General features: G+C 34.7%; 4 protein-coding genes across 11 annotated transcripts; 3 read left to right on the top strand and 1 right to left on the bottom strand.

The window, feature by feature from the left end:
* Positions 1–5,656: 5,656 nt before the first annotated feature.
* On the top strand, positions 5,657–7,900 carry EMB1025 (Pentatricopeptide repeat (PPR) superfamily protein). Of its 3 annotated transcripts, none has more exons than XR_016531137.1 (3): positions 5,657–6,556; positions 7,168–7,344; positions 7,537–7,900. XR_016531137.1 is itself a non-coding variant. In XM_039021048.2 (2 exons), exon 1 carries the CDS (start codon positions 5,761–5,763, stop codon positions 6,541–6,543), a length of 783 nt encoding a protein of 260 aa, XP_038876976.1. In that variant the 5' UTR covers positions 5,657–5,760; the 3' UTR covers positions 6,544–6,556; positions 7,168–7,511. The 3 variants fall into 3 exon arrangements, 1 of the variants encoding a protein (XP_038876976.1); XR_016531138.1 differs by having other exon boundaries at positions 5,663–6,556; positions 7,601–7,900; XM_039021048.2 differs by lacking the exon at positions 7,537–7,900 and having other exon boundaries at positions 7,168–7,511.
* A 365-nt stretch (positions 7,901–8,265) lies between these two features.
* PTAC14 (plastid transcriptionally active 14) lies at positions 8,266–12,984 on the top strand. Of its 4 annotated transcripts, none has more exons than XM_039021046.2 (13): positions 8,266–8,555; positions 8,640–8,789; positions 8,937–9,074; positions 9,186–9,311; positions 9,594–9,722; positions 9,990–10,079; positions 10,180–10,330; positions 10,545–10,654; positions 11,650–11,721; positions 11,979–12,084; positions 12,192–12,389; positions 12,559–12,601; positions 12,710–12,984. In XM_039021046.2, the coding sequence occupies exons 1-13, from the start codon at positions 8,499–8,501 to the stop codon at positions 12,786–12,788; spliced, it is 1,449 nt and encodes a 482-aa protein (XP_038876974.1). In that variant the 5' UTR covers positions 8,266–8,498; the 3' UTR covers positions 12,789–12,984. The 4 variants fall into 4 exon arrangements, with proteins under 4 accessions (XP_038876974.1, XP_038876973.1, XP_090172292.1 ...); XM_039021045.2 differs by having other exon boundaries at positions 8,396–8,555; positions 12,189–12,389; XM_090316166.1 differs by lacking the exons at positions 8,937–9,074; positions 9,186–9,311 and having other exon boundaries at positions 8,397–8,555.
* A 2,340-nt stretch (positions 12,985–15,324) lies between these two features.
* On the top strand, positions 15,325–18,261 carry LOC120069312 (37S ribosomal protein S27). Of its 3 annotated transcripts, none has more exons than XM_039021041.2 (3): positions 15,325–15,631; positions 17,002–17,237; positions 17,866–18,261. In XM_039021041.2, exons 2-3 carry the CDS (start codon positions 17,020–17,022, stop codon positions 17,954–17,956), a joined length of 309 nt encoding a protein of 102 aa, XP_038876969.1. In that variant the 5' UTR covers positions 15,325–15,631; positions 17,002–17,019; the 3' UTR covers positions 17,957–18,261. The 3 variants fall into 3 exon arrangements, with proteins under 3 accessions (XP_038876969.1, XP_038876970.1, XP_090173005.1); XM_039021042.2 differs by having other exon boundaries at positions 15,482–15,631; positions 16,979–17,237; XM_090316879.1 differs by having other exon boundaries at positions 15,519–15,631; positions 16,805–17,237.
* LOC120069311 (cationic amino acid transporter 5) lies at positions 18,156–20,356 on the bottom strand. Its single transcript, XM_039021039.2, has one exon. It carries the CDS (start codon positions 20,277–20,279, stop codon positions 18,375–18,377), a length of 1,905 nt encoding a protein of 634 aa, XP_038876967.1. The 5' UTR covers positions 20,280–20,356; the 3' UTR covers positions 18,156–18,374.
* Positions 20,357–21,212: the final 856 nt, after the last annotated feature.

The raw sequence follows: 21,212 nt of genomic DNA, 5'->3' as shown, positions 1-21,212 counted from the left end.
ACGATCTATAGTATATGAATAAGGTTGGACACCTTATTCTGGTAACACTATCGGATGTGACCCACTTTGTATTTAGTACAAACGATGTGATTCGAATCGTTCATGTAGAGCCATGTGAGTGGGGGTGTCCTATGCAATGAGTTTGCGTAAGACCGAGACCAAGAAATAAGTCACTCTTACTTTATAATGCTATTTATTGTTTAAGACTGACTATTTCAAATTGATGACCTAAGTAACTCGACGTTAATCCTGAGCTAACTATGAACTCCTATTTATTCAAGATTATCCTTAAATTTGCATAGGTGAGAGTTGGCTCAACAGTGCCGGCTTAATAAGCCTCCCATTTCAGGAGTAAGACTAGGTAGATAGTTAGGGACAAATGGTGCAAGATGGAATTCACTCCTACCCGCTTTTAGGATTAGTAGAGAGGTTGTTCTCTTAAGTACTAATTCTAGGTCTTGAAAAAGGGGTCCCACCCTCTCGTTGGCCTGAGAGGGTCTCGGTGATTGGATTACAAACCAATTGTTCATTAGAGGATCAGTGAAACTTAAGGAGCAATTATAATCTCTGGGGTAAAACAACATTTGACCCAACCGTTATTACGAACAAACTGTAAATGGTCGACTTACTAATTACAGTTAAATCAAGTAGACAGAAATATAACTAGAGTGAGAGGAGTGCAACTACTGGACTTTAGTGGAGTGACTTGGTAGTTAACGTTGATTCATTTGATTTAAAGAGTTTAGTCAACTAATCTCGGATCGTTAGAGCCAATGATCTATAGGTTCATTAGGTCCCCTACTAGCTCACAAACGGATTAAACCTTAGAATAGCGTGATGAGTTTAATTTGAAATGTTCAAATTCAAATTTAGGGAATAAGTAATTATATGCGATATAATTATACGTTTAATTATCAAAATTGGAGAATCGGATAATATTTAAATATGATTTCAATATTAAAATTACATGAATTCATGTTTGTAGAATTAGTGGTGTAAATAATTTAAAATTGGATATTAAATTATTTTAATTAATTATTAATTTTATTTAGAATTAATTATTTGAATTAATTTTATTTAAAATTTGAAATTTGCAATTTTATATCAAATTCATTTTTGTCTTAATTTAATTTATGAAATTTAAATTAAATAAAATTGTTTTGATATTAAAATTGAAAATTATGGACTAAGTGGGTTATTCTAACAATGAACACTCATTTTTCATTAAAATTGGGTGGGATTAGTGTCACCTCTTCATGCAAGAGAGTTGCATGAACTAGTTGAATAAAAACAAAAGTTATTCAGCTAAGTTGAGAGAGAATTTGCTGAAATCCAGAAATTTGTTAAAGAAGAGTTCTTCAACTCCAAAACACCAAAAACCAGTCTTCTTCCATAAAAACTCCCTCTAATCTCAGCTCATTTTGGGTTCAACCATCGAATCTAAAGTTCAAGAGAATAGTAAGGAAGATCAAGTGGTGGTTACATCTATTTGGATTGAAGGTTGTTGCTGAATTTGTGGATCGAAAAGATTCTACAAAGGTAATTTTTGAAACCCTCATTTTCCTTATGAACATGCTGAAATTGATTGCTAAAATTAATGAATTAGAGTGCTTATTGATCTTGGTTTCTTCCGATAATTGCATGCTAACTCCATCATATTGATGAACAGTGATTGTTAGGTACTGTTTATTGGATAGGTTTATTTCAAAATTATTAACTTTTGTTTGTATGTTCTCAAAGGGTCCCCTTATTTATCTGGGTTGATAGGATGTGTATATTTCTAAGAATAATTGTACCAGTAGTTAACCCAACTAATATATATGGGTTTACTTCCTTTCAACTTACAAACCCATTCCATCTACTTGCTTAATGCAATTAGTTTGTCATTTCTCTCTTTATCCACTATTTTCTTATCATATGATTTATTTCACATTACCATGAAGTCGTGTGCATCTTTTGGTTTCTAATGCACATTATTGGTCTTTGTATCTTGATAGCACAAAAAAATGTGTTATTTTCCTCTTCTTAATTATAGGTCGTTACTATGTTTAATGTGTTTATTTAATGATTTTATAGGTATTGAGCATCTTTGAGATGGAATTAGTTGTTACAAGTTGTTCGGGGTTAATTTGGAGCAATTAGGACCTAATTTAAGCAGCTGGGCTTCAAAAAGATGTGAAAGGATGAAATTGCCCCTAGACGGAGCATTGAGTCGCTACAAGGTAGTAGCTGCCTATTTCATGAAGAAAACAAATCAGCGTTGCAATGCTCCGATATTTGACGGACGCGCGCGCGAGGCTCGCAGTGTTGCAACGCTTCGATGACTACTATATAATGTCCTCTTCGACTTAGGGCAAAAATCATCAACCCCTAATCGGGCGATTTTCTGCTCTTCTCACCTCTCCACTTGTATTTTTCTTCCATTTTTCTTCTCATCTCATGTAGTTAATGGAACAATGCTGGGATTTGTCTTCTTCGTCTCCATGGGAAGGTAAGTTATAGTTATTTTCTAGTTTAGGGGATTTTGGAACAATGCAAATTTTGGGAGTTCTATTTGAATGAAATTTCTATATTATTGTCTATGGGTTTCAATCTGAATTTTGTGTTTATGAATTGCATAATTTTATTATTGATTGACAACCAATAATTTGTTGTGTAGTTCGAATGCTTAGAGAACGGCTTGTAATATGTGACATATAATTATAGGTTAATCTCAATGGAAGCTAGGTTAGTTAGGCTTACCATTCATTGTCTATAATGAATAGTAGTTTGTCCTATCGACCTATAGAGAAACCACATTGAATGTGTTGTTTAGACGTTGGAAGTCGAATACTCATCCTAGCATTATCCCTAGAACTTAATGCGATTTGTCAATTTGAATGGAGTGGATCCGTTTTCTATGCATTTGGATTAATGAGGTAATTAGGACCATTGTTGGGATTCCAATCAATTAAGCTAGGCATAGTTAAGAAACTAAAATTGCATTTAAATAACTCGATGAACAAGAATTGCATTGGTCAATTCCAATTCCCTTAAGCTAGGTCGTTTCTTTTAATTGCATTTTATTTTCTTGCAATTCGACTTATCCAATCCACACCAACCCCTCCCCCTCCCTCCTCCCTCCCCCTCCTCGTTAACTAAAAACGAGCTTCGACGAACTAATCTTTTGCGCTTCCTTGAGGTTTGACCCCAAATTTGTCGCTTGTACTACCAATTAGTATAAGTAGTTCATTCAGTGATTTATAAATTTTATTTATGTAGCAAGGGTTTACGAGCGATGGTAAAATCTGGGTGTACCAAATTGGTGTCGTTGCCGGGAAAGCCAATTAATTCTTCTTAGTTAGTTTTAGTTAAAGTTTTCTTTTGGTTTGATTTGTTTTCTTTTTGTGTCAGTTAAGCATGACAGAATTTTCAAATCAATCTTGGATGTCTGAAATCGAAGTTGTAGATTTTGGCGATGAGGCAAGTGGTCTTTGATGCCACATTGTCGAGTTGACTTCCTTAGTTGGTCACTTGATGGAAAGGAGTTCGCAACAAGTAGAGATGTGTGGGAGTTGTCTACTCGAGGGGTATCCTATGCAAGCATGCTTGAGGTTGCCGTGGATGCCAGCACCATGTGAATTCGTCGAGAAGGAGTATTATGGTCATTTGAACTGCGAGTCTCATCATCCTAGATGGGAAGAGTCTTTTGACCATGGATACTCAGGATGGTAGTAGGGCTTAGACAGCCAAAATTTCACAACACCACACCAGTCGACTCATGCTCAGTCTTCAGGGTCAGGTAAGTCTTTAAAGGCTTTGGTTATGGAGCTTGCTGACAGTATTTTTGAGTTTTAGTAGGACAACCTCTATATGCAACTAGAGTTTGAATTATCTAGTGGACAAAATTCCCATTCATTTAGGAAATTTGTCTCATTTGAATTATCTAGATCTTTTTGGTTGGGATGTACCTTTCTTCACATGGCCTAATTTGCATGTTGAAAACTTGCAATGGCTTTCTGGTCTTTCTTCTCTTGAGTACCTTAATCTTAGAGGGGCGGATTTGAGTACTGTAGCAAATTGGATGCATGCAGTCAATGGACTTTCTTCATTGTCAGAGCTACGCTTAAGTAACTGTGGTGTTTCAAGTTTTGATACTTAAGATGCCATTTTAAATCTCAATTCACTTAGAGTCTTTGATTTATCAGTTAATGGGATAAATTCTTCCATACTTTCCTGGCTATCTAATCTTACTCGCATTTCAATACTTGATCTGAGTTTCAATAATTTTCAAGGTACAATTTCTCAGGATTTTGTGAAATTAAAAAATCTCCAATATCTTGATTTGAGTTCTAATAGCTTCAATAATAATATGGAGATCACCCACCAAGATTTCCAGCAAAATTTTTGCAAGTTACGATTTTTGTACCTTGGATTCAATAGTTTTGAGATTAAACTTGAAGATTTTTTTGGATAGTTTCTCAAATTATTCCCACAATAGTTTGGAATGCTTGGAGTTAGCATTTAATAAATTTGTGGGAGAGATACCGAGTTCATTGGGAACATTTAAGAATCTACGATTCTTGGATCTTTAAGAAAATTATATATGGGGTTCACTTTCAAATTCAATAGGTAATTAGTCATTGTTGCAACATTTATCTATATCAGATAACTCTTTAAATGGAACTATACCTTCAAGTTTTGGACAACTTTCAAAACTAGTTCATTTTGTTAGTTACGGGAATTCATGGAACACAATTATAACAAAGGTTCACCTAGTGGATTTAACGAAGTTGGAAATCTTTGAAATCGAGATAAATAATTCGTAAGCTTTGGTTTTCAACATTTCACATGATTGGATTCCACCTTTCAAGCTCAAGGAACTTTATTTGAAATATTGTTTCATAGGTCCTCAATTTCCCATTTGGCTTCAAACTCAGACTCAACTAATTGAGATCACCCTCTCTACTGTTGGAATTTCTGGTTATGGACCAAATGAAGTCATTAAATTGGATTTGTCCAATAACTTGCTCAATGTAAACCTATCCCACATGTTGGCATCTGATCAAAAGAATTATTTTGGTGGAAGTCAAAACGTCCTTAATCATTCGAACCTCCTTAAGTATCCTAATCTAAGATTCTTCAAATTCAAGCATTGAGCTTCTCACTTGTCCAGTTTAAGTGATGTGGGACAAACGGCCAAAATCCAATGGCATCCAACGTTTATGTGTTTCATTATAGTAAATGAATTGATGTAATGAAAGTGTGAAGTGGGGGAATCGAACCTCAGACCACAAAATTGATAATATGAACATTATGTCAATTGAACTACGTTCTTGTTGGCATTTGAAAAATATTTTTTCTATCAAGATTTTGCTAAATCTCAATAATAGATCATAAATTTTTTAAGTACTTATTAAACAAATAAAAACTAGCTACTACAATAAAAAAACAAAAGTAAATAGTTATCCTTATGGTTTCTATTTTGAATTTAATTCAATTTTGATAAAATTATTTTAAATAGTCCCTAAGTTGTCCTTGGACTAAATTCTTAAGAAAATTGAACCTACCGTATAAATAATTGAGCTACACTCCCAACAAAATTACCTTTAATTTAATCCTTATAGTTATGTAATATTTAATAATATATATATATATATATATTAGTTGATTAAACGGAGTGGAGTTTTTCTTGAAAGAATTAACTAAACATGGCCAAAAAAATAGAAGAAAAAAGAACGAGACTTGCAGGAATTAGAGTCGCATTGAGTCTGAGAGGAAATGAAGAGAATAAGGCAGCGGCTTCTTCCCCTACACCGTCTTCCACTCCCACCACAGCTCCTCTGCTATCAAATTCCCGCCATTCCTTCTTCTTCTTCTTCTTCTTCCTCCATTTCCGATTCTGCTCCTGCTTCTGCTTCCATAGCTTCCGAACCCAATACCACTCTGACCCATGACGAGCTTATAACAAAGATCAACCTCCTTCTTCCTCGTCTCTGTTTCTATAACCACCACTCTACTGCAATCGCCCTTCTGGACGCGACTCTCCTTACAAATCCATCACTTCAATCTCTTCCCCTTTCAATTCTTTCCCATTCCCTTGCTTCCCAATCCGATTTTGCCCTCACAATGTCTCTCCTCACCCGTCTCAACCACCATCGGAATGCCCTTCTTTATTCAACCCCTATCATCACCATGCTTATTTTCTCTTATTCTAAGCGGCGGAAATCCAAGGACGCCTTGAAGATTTTCCATTGGATGCTGAGACCGGGGTCGCCGTGTAAGCCGGATGAGAGGGTTTATAATACCCTAATTGCGGGACTTTGCAGGAAGGGGATGACACTTGATGCTTTGAAGGTTCTCAGGAACATGGTAAATTCTAATTTGGTTCCGGATTGCGATTTGAGGAATTGGGTTTTTAGGTGTTTGCTGAGAGAAGCGATGATCGGCGAAGCAATGGAGTTAAATGAGACTTTGAATTTCGTTGGTGATCAGAATACCAGTGACCATCTGAGAAAGGTGTCGGAATTGTTGGATCGTATCATCACCAATTGGATAGACTAGAGAAGATCTTCTAGTAAGCCAATTGCTTTATGTGATTCAACTCAATTAATTTCTGACCATCTCTAGATTCTAATTTTTATGACATTGAGAATAAAGTGGATAATTGACTCAAGCAATTTGTGGATCATAACATATAAAACTATGCATTTATAAGTATTCAGTAACTTTATCACAGGGTCGTGTACTCCAAGAATATTGTCCGACTTTGCTTGGTTCTTTATTGAGTTTTTTAGTTCATTCCAATCTATTATAGCATAAAAGTTGGGAAGCTTAGTATCAATTATCTAATTGGTAATGTTAAATTCTTTTTACTTCTTTGTATTGTGTTGTGTACTTAATTAACATAGTTCTATGACATTTGCTGCCTTTTCATTTCAAAAGCTAAATCACATGGTGAGCCCACACAAAAGGATTTGGTTTTAAACTAGTTAAACTGAACGCTAAAATAGAAGGCAAGCTTCTAAACCCCCACATCATACTTCCTGCTTGTTTATCAGCCAGAACTAGTGCATTAGTTTGTATTATGAGTTGTGAGATGTATGATACAATTTTTCTGTACTTATTTTTCTGTGCATATTGCTAACACAAAGTGTGATTTCTGTATTCTTCTTACAACTTGTATAGATATAATGGAAAGCCTAAAGCTTAAACAGCCTCTAGCTAGAAGGAGGAGGAGGAGAAAAAAAAAAGAAATGGAAAAAAGAAGTTATTGTGGAATCGTTCATGTATAACAATCGGCTATTCCAACATGAAGCAGACGCCTAAGCTAATGGACTACAATAAGTTTAATATGGTATCAAAGTAATGTCATTTCTTCTCCAATTAATAATTGTTCTACTTATTGGGTTTTCTATAAATTTTCAAATTTACAATTGAGGGGAGAGTGTTTTATAACTCATAAACTTACAACTTGGGTGATTCAATAGCTTTGAGATTTCAGTTACTTATATAGCTGGATGTTAATCCAATAGTTCAAAATCTTGTACTTTCTAGTTCCTTTCTTGGAGAAGGAAGAGAACTGTTGGTGGTTACTGGTGTGTTCGATTCGCATGGACAGGAAAGCTATTGACGCAGGACCTATAGTCTAAGCAGTAGAAGGCTTGAGCATCAAGTTCACATCAAATGCTATAAACTGGGATAAATAGCTACAGAAATTGAGGTCATAATGTAACGTAATGGTGGTTAAATGGCCCTGCAACCCAAGTGGAGGTTAACTACACAATTTATTCTCTGTTTAGTGTCATCATTTGGGATTTGGGCTTTTTGTAGAATCTCCCTGCAAAGATCTAAAACAGCACTACCCAATTCAACTCGTTAAGACAAGTATCATTTCTATCGGTGCCCGTTCCATCTTCAAGTCTCACTTGTTCGAATTCAGAAAAAACAAATTATCAACTTAAAATGAAAATGAAAATAAGTTCTTTAAACTGTCCAAGGTTTGAATCTCTTCCCAATCCCATTTCGAAAATACTGAAGGTCAATTTTGAACTTAATAAAAGGAGCCATCATATTTTATTTTCAATGGAAAAGTGCACCATGCTATTACAAGGTTATATAAATAGGTACTGACTGCTTCAAGAAAATTTATCTTCTAGGCAAAATTTGAATTCTAATATGTTTTTCAACCACATATCTAATTAACTTATTTCAATTGAACCAAATTGTTAAGTTTAAACAAATTTGCTCAATGGATATGAACCAACTAGGTCGGAGGTTTGGATCACTCCCGGCTTCACCTACACACATTGTAAAAAGAAAAAAAATTATAAATAAATAACTATTGAAAATTTATCTTCAAATAAATAACTCTGGAAAATTTATCTTCAGAAACATATTTAAACAAACGTGAAGTCAAACGTTAGACCGCGCTGTTGTTAAAAAATGGGAGGGAACACGGAAGCAGAGAAGTGAAGTGGATAACGTTTTGCTCTGCTTGCAGTTGATCGGTAGCTAAAATGGCGAATTCCATCTCCTTCCATCAGCCCACTCACCGCTTCATGTCCTGCCCGCAGGTACTTTCTTCCGTTCTCGCCATGTCAACAAACCTTTCTTCTCCTTCGTCTCTCATCTTTTCTTTTTCTCTATTGTTAATACAGGCCAAGGATTTCCGGTCTTTTCCATTATCAAGATTCAGTAACTATTCTTCCACTTCCCCTAGAAGCAGACTTCGGCCGATTAAAGCTGCAACCGAAATCCCCGCATTTCCTCTTCTTCAACCTCCCAAAGCGGACGAATCTCCTTCTGAGGTGAAATCCCTCTATAACCACCATATAATTCTTTGCCTAACAAATGTCTAAACTATTTAATTCTCGTCTGCCATGAATAATTTGGTAAAATGCAATCCTCGTGCGTTGGGTTAATGTTGAATCTTAACAACTATTAAACTTCCGTAGTTGGAACCAGCAGACCCTGACTTCTATAAGATAGGGTATGTTAGAAGTATGCGAGCTTATGGAATTGAATTCAAAGAAGGACCCGATGGATTTGGTGTATATGCTTCCAAAGATGTTGAACCTCTTCGCCGCGCTAGGGTCTGTTTTTTGCATTACTTCTAAAATTCTCAGTTCTTTTCAAACACACGGAGACATGCTATTTGGTCGTGATAACTAAGAATGATGTTTTCTCTATCTATTGTTTCACAGGTTATTATGGAAATTCCTTTAGAACTAATGTTAACCATAAGCCAGAAACTCCCCTGGATGTTTTTCCCTGATATAATTCCAGTGGGTCATCCAATATTTGATATAATTAACTCGACAAATCCAGAGGTAAACCAAGTTACATAAGATCGAAGATAATATTTCTTAGCTAAGAGCTTTTGTTTTTGTTATTTTAACTGAAATATTCGTTTTATTATTTTATTCTGGTCTACCTCATTTGATTTATGTCTCTGGCCCCTACCTAGCTCTCTAATAACTTATCCCATTCAATTTGAATAAATTCCCAGTTATCATTAAGCATATTTTTCTTAGATGAATACCTGTTATTAGTTTTATTGATTATGTTCCTATGTTTGTAAATGACTGATATAAGGCATATCTTTGATGCAGACAGATTGGGATTTACGGTTAGCGTGTCTTCTGTTGTATGCATTTGATCGAGAGGAAAACTTTTGGCAGCTCTATGGTGATTTTCTACCAAGTATTGATGAATGTACAAGCTTGCTTCTAGCCTCCGAGGTACCTATGAATAAACAGTGAAATTATTCTATTGATGATTATGTAGTGAAAATATCTTTCGGAGGTATAATATGATTTAATGAATCGGCCTATGGTTAATTTGAAGTAAATGAGAAATATTGGAATGCAATTTAATTAGAGTAATATTGAAGTATATTGGAAATTTTATTGTCAATTATTGTTTTTCTTTGGTCATTCCATTTCTTATTAGTTTCACGGTTCCTTAATGATTAACTTGCCTTATGTAAAATCTCTTATGCATTTTAGGAAGAACTGTTGGAGCTGCAGGATCAAAATCTTGCTTCAACCATCAGAGACCAGCAACGTCGTGTTTTAGAGTTCTGGGAAAGGAACTGGGTAAATTTTCTCTGTTACACGAATGGAACGTGCTATTAATTTTCCATTATACTATACTAATGTGCCTGCTGCTCTTTTATGGCTTATTTTAATACTACAGCACAGTGGTGTACCTCTTAAAATTAAGAGGCTTGCAAAAGATCCTAAAAGGTTCATTTGGGCTGTTAGTATAGCACAATCACGATGCATAAACATGCAAACAAGGATCGGAGCCCTAGTACAAGATGCAAATATGCTAATTCCTTATGCTGGTAAACTTCCCGGGGGGGTGGATTATGAACAAGCAGTAAAAATAATGTTTATATATCAGGTTTTGAAAGTGCTCTTTTATCAGCGTTACAAAACTGTTGGCAACATTTTGATAGGGATTAAAAGCTAAGATGTCTCAAAATGCATCAGAGGATTAGTATATTATGTTGATTCTTTTATGTCACAAATTGTGTAATTTCTAATAATAATATGCAGATATGCTGAACCATTCTTTTCAGCCAAATTGTTTTTTCCACTGGCGTTTTAAGGATCGGATGCTTGAGGTGATGATAAATGCTGGGCAGCAGATCAAAAAAGGGCAAGAGGTTTTTCATTGTGTTATTGTATTTGAATTTAGCAATGCCCCTGCATAACTGAAATGATTTCTTTCTTGGCAATCTTATATTAAAGGATATTGGTTGCATCATTGCAAAAAGTTCTACTATTGCAATTTGAAAATTATACACACACGCATACATACATATTGATTATAGGCAAACCATTTTCACATCAAAGATGAAATATTGAGGGGGTGGGGTTGTAAAAGAAAAAAGGAAAGGAGATAAGAATGTTTTTTCCAAGCAGTCAACTGGAGGATTACAGATTTACAATCCAACATTATAACACTTAAAGGGAACACAAACTTTGTGTAGATTGGCAGTTTATAGTTTTATCCAACCGAAGGTGGTGTGCTGTACTTCCTTCCAAGAGCTATACTTTGAAAACACTATTGTTTCTTTGTGTCAAAGTTGAACAAAAGATATCTCTAGTAGCAACTTTTCAAAGAGTCCTAGTTTTTCCTATAGGTCACCATCCCGAAAATGCCAAATTTAGATCTTCATGCAGACAGCAAATTAGTCTGAGACTCTGAACTTGTTGCAGAATCTTGACCAACTCTCCACAGCCAAAGAACTGGGGGAAAGAAAGGAAAACAAAATAAAAAAGATGGTTGATGGTTTTACTCTTCCTCCTAAAATTCACTCGTACTTGTGAAAGGAGGGTGATATGGGAATTTTTTTTTTGGGCTTTGTCTTGGGTGTTTATGCTTTGTAAGCAAGAGATCAAAGAAATCACTCTTTTTGGGACTTTTAAGTTTATATTGTCTATTTTTTTGAAGTATCAATCTGTGTTACTTATACAAAGATATTGTGGCATAATTAGAATAAAAACTGATACAATTTGCAATTTCATCTTGCCAGAATCATACAATAAAACCTATTAACATTAACATTTGATGCTAGAACTCAATTGTCTTGATAATTGCTTCTGTGCCTATACCTGTAAAGATAATAGTCTACTCTATCTCTTGTTTAACTTGCAGATGACCATCAATTACATGAATGGACAAAAGAACCACATGTTTCTGCAGAGATATGGTTTTTCATCTCCTGTGGTAATTTGATCTCAAGCCTGACTTCCCAAATATTTGAGTTAATGATGCAATTTATTTCAAGTCATGTGCAGAAGAAGATTCTGTTCCCTTAAAAAAAGCGTATTTACTGCTTAAGTAGCACACTGAATCAAATCACCTGTGTGCTCAATCTCTTTTATCGCAAATTTGGAAATTTTCATTCGAGGTCCTACTCTATTATCATACATGAATCTGGTATTTTTAGTCTATGGTTTAACATCTAACTTCGGGAACTGCAGAATCCTTGGGACAGGATCGAGTTCTCCAGTAATGCACGTATTCACTTAGATTCATTCTTATCAGTTTTCAATATAGCCGGGCTTCCTGAGAACTACTATTACAATGGTATGGTTAATGAGAACTTTCTTTTGTTTACCTCTTCATAAGGGGGGAAAAAACGCCCTTGGTAATTCAACAAAGTGCTGAACAAACTGACAAAATAACGATAGCAGGTCGGTTATCTGACAAGGAAGATACATTTGTTGACGGAGCAGTAATTGCAGCAGCAAGATCTCTGCCTTCATGGTCCGATGGGGATATCCCACCAAGCCCAAGCAGGGAGAAGAAAGCAGTTAAAGAGCTACAAGAAGAGTGCCAACGGATGCTCGCAGCATTTCCAACCACGTCAGAAAAAGACCAAAAATTGCTAGGTACGCCATGCAGTCCTTGCCCTCTCCCAAATTTAATTGCCTTAGTCGCTTATAGGATATCGAATGAAAGCCAAAAACCCAAAGCGACTTCTAAAACCATTGAAACAAATCTTGATAACTTATATTTGAAGATGTTAACACCTTGTTGTGCTGCTGTTTGAAACAATAGATTCTATGTCACAAGCTACAAGAACGCTAGAAGCCTCGATCAAGTACACGTTATCTTCTTCCTTCTTAAGCTAATTATATGATTTTAATGAAGATACATTACGTTCCCATTTGTTTTTATGGCTAACAATGGAGGTTTTGCCCCCCTGCAGATACAGATTGCACCGAAAGTTGTTCATAGAGAAAGTCATCAAGGCATTGGATGTTTATCAAGAGCGGATACTCTTCTAGTTTTGAAAATTTTCTGCTGCAATTTGATCATAGGAGATATTATTGGTAGCTGCATAAAATTGTCTTCAGTTCCTGTAAAGATATTGCTGTGGCTACATAAATTTCATGAAGTAAATTCAGTTATTAGTCGTAGGAGTTCTATTAATTGTAGCATCAAATGAGAAAAAAAATTGAGAATCGATCTTGAATGGTTGCATCTTACAGAGCCACACAGTTTATATTCGATATCTTTTCAATTTGTTAAATGTAATTCTGAGAATAAACATCTTATGGAATTTCTGTGAATATAAAGGAAATAATTCAAGTTCATAGCCGAGCCGAAGAATCGGATCAGCTTTCACCGATCGTTTGATCAGATATTTCAAAAAGAAATGAGAACACCTAAACTATTTTTTTTTTTTGTTGTAACAATTGCATTCTTAAACTTTTTTATTTTTAAAATTTAAATCTCAAACCTTTAAAAGTGTAAGAATTGTACCTCTAAATTTTGTCAAAAAAAATTAATTTCATCAAATTTAATACTAATCTATGTCTAGTTCTAACTTAGGTTAAATTTTCATTAATTCACTTGCTAATTAAAAAAAATCAAAATTAAGTAATTTAAATGCAATATAAGTCTTGCACAAACATGAGGTGAATTAATTCATAATTGAATAATTGAATAATTGAATAAACATTTCTTTTTTAAAAAAACCACAATTTTCAGAAAAAAAAATCGTTTTTTCAAAGTAAATTTTTATTAATTTGGTAGCGAACATTTTGTTTATATATTTGTTAAGAGAATATACGACAAAAACATTTAGGCTGCATTTACCAATTCGTAATGAAAATTGGTGTGGACATAATATTGATAAATCAATCTTAATGAGCTACCACCGCAAACATATTTAGATTCTTTTTTATCAAATTTATTTAAAGTTATGAATGTCACATTTGCCGTTACTACTGTTATCAATATCGCTAAATGTAATATGTTATATTTATTGTTACCTATACCCTAGCAATAAGGTAATGCTAGCTAACGATAACATTAATAATAAATATGAATTTTTCATAATTTTAATATTGTAACAGTAATGATTACGATTAGTGAGCCCAAAATAAATTTCAAACACAATTTGATGGAACATTCTCAATTCCTCAATCAGATTATGTTATTTGATTTTAGAATGAAAGTGGACCCCACATTTCATTACGATTACAAAATATAGGAAAACAATGATAAACATAATCATTGGGATCCACTTTTCAAATTTCGATTGATTTATTAGATTTATGGGTGGGTAAACTCATCCTTATTAATTTAAAGTAAAGTTCTAGGATAATTGGATAAATTGTGAGTTTCTAATAGTGGGTAATTGTCAATTCCATAGAGAGGTGTTAAAAAAAAACTCAATGATCCAAAAAGAGTGATCAACCCAATCCAACCCGTGCGGTTCAAATAAATGAAAATTTTGTGGGTTGGGTTGGTCCACAAGTTTTTTTAACACCTCTCTATGGAGCTAATTTAATCAAAACCAACCCGAACTTATTATTAATTTTAAAACATATATTTTTTACTTTATGATACAATTCTTTAAACATATATTTATTTAAGTTTTTTTTTTAAAAAAAAATTCTTTGGATAATTTATTATCCAACAACTCCTAAAAATAGCATTTTAGTATTTTGGAAAGAAAAAAATCATTATATAAATTGAAACCAAGTTTTTAATATTAATTCAATGTATGAAAATAATTAAATTAAGTTTTTACGTATTAACAACCTTTTCTTTTTAGAATAAAAAATTAAATAAATAACTTGCAATCTGAATAATTGGGTATTGTTGGATCTAAAAAATTCTTTCAACACAACATTCCCAAAGAAGAAAAAAACATAAACTTGCATCCTTGTCTAAAAATACACATATATTTTGTACCTTATAGATGTTCTTACCATAAATAGATCATATATTTGAAGTGTCAAACCCTAAAAAATAATTGACATATGACATAAATCAGGATTTTGTGAGTTGAATTTGTTGATGTTCAAATTTGACTACTACTGCAACTACCTTGTCACTTGAGTTATTCTTATTTCGTTGCAATATAGTGGAATGATATTTTTGTAGATGTATTGGTGGTCGGAAGGGCACAATTTCATCTAATGAAGAAAAGTTGAAGGTGAAATTTTCGCCTTGGCCTTTTTGTCCCTCATGAAAATGTGCAGACACCTTTGTCCCTTTGATTGATTGAATAGTGATAAAAAATCCAGAAAAGAAAATGAGAAGCAGCAACAAGAAGATTTATTCATTCAAATGAACAACACCTAAAAAATAGCCATAATTACAACAAAAATATTTTATCTAATTAAAAGGATATTTGTTTCCAAGATTTCAAAACAAATCAATATAAAATACACTAGAATATCTAATAAAATCAATCAAAATAAAATTTTGAAACCCCTAGAACAAAGGTTGCGGGTATGGTGGTTAGAACTTAGAAGGCAAATCTGAAAATAAAGTAAATATATTAGACCCCTCAAAGCCGATTAGACATTTTTGCATTGCAAACAAAATTTAGACATATTTCAAATCCACCTCCCCATTTTAGACATTTCTCAAGAAAACCTTTTTCTTTCAAACCGTGAATGTTGGTTCGGTTTTGGTTTAGGCAAAACTCAAGAAAACCAAACCGAACGAAAGTTTACTCGTGGAATGGAAAGGGTTTTTTTTAAGAAAAGAAGTGACTCTGTACTCCGCTGATTATCTCTGGACACTCTCCACCCTAGTCGGCGGCGGCGATTACGTCCTCCACCAACTCCGGTTGCTAGTTTTACACTTTCAGTCTCTCTCTCTGTCACTGGTATGTCGATTTTTGCTTTCATTTTGTGTATTTCATTTACACTCACTTTCATATACTATCTTTCTATTCCAGATTTTGTTTAATTAAACGAAATGAAAAGAAGTTAACCTAAACATCTTTCTTTCCCTCACTTCTGCTTTCTCCCTCTTCCATCGATGCAGCATCCAAACCCGACCAATTTTGGATGGAGTTCTTTTTCTTGTAATCAAAACAAGATTTTAAATCATTTTGGTCTAATTTGATATTAAACTATTTTTCGAATAGGGTCCCTTGAGGATTAGATGAACTTGAGGTTCGGCATTGTGATGTGAATTAATGCTCAGCGAATTCGCTTCTTGACCCAGCTTTGAACTTGTTAGAAACATGATGATTTCTTTTTTTATAAGAAATAATTTCATGGATAGAATGAAAATATGCAAGGTATACAAAAGATGTTTCCAATTAGTAACAAGAAAAGAGAAACTATGGTTTTGTAATGCCGGTATAGTTTTACACCAAAATAAAGCATTGAAAACAGCGGAATGAAGGACATCTTCAATGGATTTGGCTTTTCTTTGAAAATCCTAGCATTTATTCAAATCAAATAGTTGGGCCAAATAGTTTCTGGTATTCTTGAATGGATGTTCTGAGAGAAGTATAATAATCCAAACTCTTTGAATCAATAGGAGGCACAATAGACCAATTGAAAGATTCTAAAACAGCAGCCCCTAAGCTGGCCACAAAGGGGAAATTAATCAAGACCTGCTGATGCCATCTAACGTTATTATTATTGAGATAATTATCGCATGTCAGTTTTAATTCTTATTTCTGGGATTACCTCCAGTGAGAACAAATGTATGGGGTTGAGCCAGTCATTTTGATTGTTTTGTAGATTCTTATTGATAATAAGAACACTATGGCTTCAGTTCTTGCTCTGTTCCCAAAAAACTTCTATAATACAAAACTATTTAATTATCATACTGTGTGGTGTAGAGCGATTGAAAATGACCAGTCAAGCAGTGTGAAGTGTTTGGTTTACGAGCTTTGAAGTTTTATTGTCATGTCCCATGCTCTGTATGATTCTTAATTGATTTTCTTTACTTAATAGTTCTTTCGAATTAGGGATTGGGAACCAATTGTTTCATATTAGTATATTACCGGACACTTTATACTCCCAAGAAAATATTATTGCAGGTGAAACTTTCTATTTGAAGGTTGGACAAAAGGCTCATTTACATTCTTTGTAATCTTTGTCTGATGAGAAGTTTCAGTAGGTTTGGTTTTGGGTAGTACTAATTCACAGTTGAAGTTTCTAATGCTAAAGACATGTTTTTACATTATTTTCTTTCAAAATTAAAATCCTCCGAGTGTTCCCTTGGTGATGTACGTAGGGAAAACCGGAAGAGAGGATGGCTACTAATGGCCTGAAGAGTATGGTTGCTGCAGCAGTCAATATGGGAGTGACAGAAGCAAGGGCAAGGATATTTGGTCACATACTTAACCCAACAGGTCAACGATCTACCCACAAGCTTCTGCGCAAAAAACTCATTGGTGACAAAGTAGCACAGTGGTATCCATATGACATCAAGAAGGATGATCCTCTTGTCATGGCTCGCCAAGAACAAGAGTATGCTCCCTTTCTATTTGTGAATCTGCCATGAGCTAGAAATACCACTTCAACAAATTTTTTATGCATTTCTCTGTCAATATATTAAGTGGTATTAGGACAAGGAGTGATTTGTAGAAATGCCATATCTGTTTAGCATTGCACGAGTGCTCTTGCATCTTTTAAAATCATAAATATTACACTTCAGAAATGTTACCTTAATGTGGGAAGTGGGAACTTAAGGTCTATACATACTACTTATAAATTTTCTGGTTAGCCAAAGTAGGTTCCAATTCAACAGTGTATTTCTTTTAAAAAAAAACAAATCTTGGGGTTTGGAATCAAACTTCCAAGCTCGGGAAATATGCTTCCATGCCTTAAGATGAGGATCTTAATGTTGGTTGGAAAAGGAAATTAATATGACAGTGCAGTTCAGTAACTGAGTCTCAAATGTTTCTAGAGAGATGTTACCTTCTTTAAACGAGGGCAACAGCTTACCTGGGTTTTTAGTTGCAATCAATTACCAGAGCTTTTAAACGTAATTTTATATCTCGTCGTTCAATTATCTTCTGCTTCTGCCCCGTAGTTTTATCTCTCTGTGCATAGATTTTGTCTCAATATTCTGATTAACTGCCATCTACTTTGCTAGGCGCTTGTCCAAGCTTGAAATGCTAAAGCGTCGTGGTAAGGGACCACCTAAGAAGGGCCAAGGTAGGCGTGCAGCCAAGCGCAACAAGTAGAGTCAATGACAGTGGAATTGTTCCTGCCAGTTATTTTTGTTGTTTTTTTCTTAGCAAGTTTAGCTTATGGACCAGGTTCGTCATGGTTGTAATGACTTCTTTTCATTATGATCAATTTTTTCTATGAATGTAATTTGTCCGAGCAAATTAATACATACTAGAAATCAGCACACAATGCATAATGTGGAAACGAAAAGCATTAAACAGAACAATATACTTCTATGTAGGAAATAACCAGTTGCTAGAATTCATGATCAGGTTCAAGATCAAACCAACTGGATATTAATACATATTTTTCTTCACTAGAGCTTTGTTTCATGAAAAATCTATATGATATGACTGCAAATATCAAGTTTCTGTATAATAATTTGATTGCCTTGGAACTGTAATCCACTTTATCTTCCATCATGTTCTGAATCTAAGGACCTGCGCTGGGCGTGGTTTCCTCATTAACCTGCTTTTGAGTAATTAACTTGTTTTGTTGATGAGCCATATCATAAGTTGCATGAAGACCAAAGAAAACATAATAAATAAGCATCACGAGTGTGCAGATTCCAAATCTTTCAAAAGCCTCAGGACCCAAAGATCCCATGAGAAAGATGTTTGTTGCAATCGACAAACTTGGCAGCCATGGCACCAATGGCACACCCCAAACTTTTGGCTTTCTTTGCATTGGCAGAAGCAATGCAATCCCCAAAGTCCCCAGAAACCAAATCGGAACGGTCACAACATATCCTATCCAACCGTTTGGATAAAGCCCCCAGTATGCAGAAGTAGCCATGGAGGAACCAATGATGGTTATCAGAAGAATGAAAAGCTTCAACTGATCTAACCTTGGAGTGACCCCTCTTGCGTAGTATCTCCTTACCAGAAGCGCCACGGCCATCATCATGAAAACGAAGAGCGTGCTGACCGACAACAAGCTCGCCAGAACATCCAAGCTAGAGAAGAAAGCAATGCAGCCACTTGTTATGGTAATCAAGAGTGTAGCATTGATGGGAGTTCCAGTCTTTGGATGGACAAGAGCAAACCAAGGAGGAATCATGTGGGCTCGAGCAATGTGAGTTGTATACCGAGCTTGCCCGAGCGCCCCGACAAGAAGGACAGTAGTCATCCCCTTCAAAGCACCAAGAGCCACCAGATACTTGGCCCATTTCATTCCAACACTCTCAAAGGCAACAGAGTAAGCTGCATCTGGGTTTATATCAGTATATTTCTGCATCATACTAAGTGACAGTGCCATCAAACAGTATATCACAGTGATAATCGACATCGATCCCAACAACCCCAAAGGTATGTCTTTTGATGGATTTTTAGTTTCCTCAGCCATTGTAGCAATGTTATCAAAACCTCCATAAGCAAAGTATACAATCGCAGCAGCTTGGAAGACACCTTTAACTCCAAAAGGCATAAAAGGAGTCAAATTTGATTTATCAGCATGTACAAAACCGGCAATTATAACAAACAGAATCACAACTGAATTAACAGCTGAAGCAATCCAATTCAGGTATGAAGTTTTCCTCGTGCTGGTCATCGCTATTGTTGCAGCGATTGCCAAGACCGCAACGGCTATAGGGTCGAGAAGATTGTATCCATCTTTGAGATTCGTGTGGATAAGCAAAGATTTGTCGGGTCGGTTCAGAAGTGAGGTGAAGTAAGAAGTCCATGATCGGGCGACGGCGGCGGTACCGACAATGCTCTCAAGGAGAATGTTGCCAGCAGTAATGAAAGCTACAAAGTCTCCCAATTCAATTCTTAAGTATGCAAAAGAGCCCCCTGCAACTGGGATTTCAATAGCGAACTCTGTATAGCAAAAAACAGAGAGCATTGCGGAAATGCCGGAAGCTACATAAGACAGAACAATGGCTGGTCCAGCATGTTGGTTGGCTTCTTGGCCTGTGAGGACGAAAATTCCTGCACCAATAACAGCGCCAAATCCAAACCAAGTGAGATCCCACCAAGTAAGGCAACGTTTCATTTCATTCTCACTTCGTTTTCTTAGCTCCCCAATTTCATTTTCATCGAATGATCTGCTTTGAAGACGGTCCATGAACCGAAACCAAGTCTGTGAAAGAGCAGTCCTGTAATTGCTCCAACTTTGAAAGGATTCTTCTGGTAAGAAATCTTGTTTGCTCCATCTCCACCAATAGCTTCTATGCTGTTGAACAATTTCTTCTTCCCCCATTTTGGTTTCAATGGAATTGGGCAAATGATAATTGAATTTTCTGTCATTCATGATTGATTTTGAAGATACCGACGGTGAGTTTTGGATTGGCCCACAAAGGCTTGAAATTGATGTGGTTTGTCTGTATCTCCAAGTCATAATATCAATAATAATGTTAATGGCCGTCTTGAAGAGAAATCTGGATGTTGATTCAGGGCTGTCCTTCTCAGTTAATTTAATATACAAGCATTTGAAGGCTTCCGTTGGCGTTAGGATCGAAGACTTCTAAGTCAACTGATTTGGTTGTTACTGTGACCGTGAGTGTGACCGAGGTTCTTTTATCATATATGGTTACTTTCCTTCGATTTTCAATTCTAACTTTTCTAAGGCTACTTGATTTGGATTGGTTTGAGATTTTTTTTTTTTTTTTAAATTTATTTTTATTTAAATACTTTTGACAAAAATTAATTAAAATATACTTGAAAATTACAAACACTTCAATTTATTTTAAAATGACTTATTTTTTTTTTTTAAATTAAATACTTAAAAATGTATTCCAAACACATTTTAAATATCGTAATGTTTAGTGTTTAGCTCATTGTCTAATAGAAAGTTCCTTCCAAGCATAACATTGAAAATTTGTTTTTCATCTATCAAATATCTCTTTTAGCTTACTAAAATTTCTAGGTGTATTTTGTCTTAATTCTTATATTCGTTAGGTAACTATTTGGTTTTTTTATTTTTATTTTTAAAAATTAAGTTCATAGACACTATTTTTACCTTCAATTTTTTTTGGACCTATTTGAACTTATTTGAAAAGAATGCTTTTCAAAAAGATATTTGTAATAGATAATAAAATAAGGGAAAAAATCTAAAAATAAATTACCTTTTTAAAATATTTGTAAATATATCAACCTTTGAATTTTTTCTAATTTTCAATTTCGCCCTCTCTTGTTTTGCCTTGTTACACACATTCTTCTTAATTTTTTTTTATTATTTTTAATTTTCTTTCTTTTATTCGATTTTTATTTTGTCGTTTCTTTTTTTATGTAATTTTCTTTCAATTCTCTGATTGCTGCTTCTTCCCTTTCT

The sequence above is a fragment of the Benincasa hispida genome, chromosome 8 (genome assembly GCF_027475165.1).
Source record: "Benincasa hispida cultivar pf3 chromosome 8, pf3_genome.v1.1, whole genome shotgun sequence".
Lineage (NCBI taxonomy): Eukaryota > Viridiplantae > Streptophyta > Magnoliopsida > Cucurbitales > Cucurbitaceae > Benincasa > Benincasa hispida.
The sequence above is the reverse complement of the archived record's forward strand: the minus strand, read 5'-3'. Positions and strand labels throughout refer to the sequence as shown.

Coding starts and splice junctions, on each gene's coding strand:
- EMB1025 (XM_039021048.2), top strand. CDS start 5,761: ATGAAGAGAATAAGGCAGCGGCTTCTTCCCCTACACCGTCTTCCACTC.
- PTAC14 (XM_039021045.2), top strand. CDS start 8,499: ATGGCGAATTCCATCTCCTTCCATCAGCCCACTCACCGCTTCATGTCC. Junction 10,331..10,544: donor TATGCTAATTCCTTATGCTG/GTAAACTTCCCG, acceptor AATAATATGCAG/ATATGCTGAACCATTCTTTT. Junction 11,722..11,978: donor ATGGTTTTTCATCTCCTGTG/GTAATTTGATCT, acceptor CGGGAACTGCAG/AATCCTTGGGACAGGATCGA.
- LOC120069312 (XM_039021041.2), top strand. CDS start 17,020: ATGGCTACTAATGGCCTGAAGAGTATGGTTGCTGCAGCAGTCAATATG. Junction 17,238..17,865: donor ATGGCTCGCCAAGAACAAGA/GTATGCTCCCTT, acceptor CTACTTTGCTAG/GCGCTTGTCCAAGCTTGAAA.
- LOC120069311 (XM_039021039.2), bottom strand. CDS start 20,279: ATGACTTGGAGATACAGACAAACCACATCAATTTCAAGCCTTTGTGGG.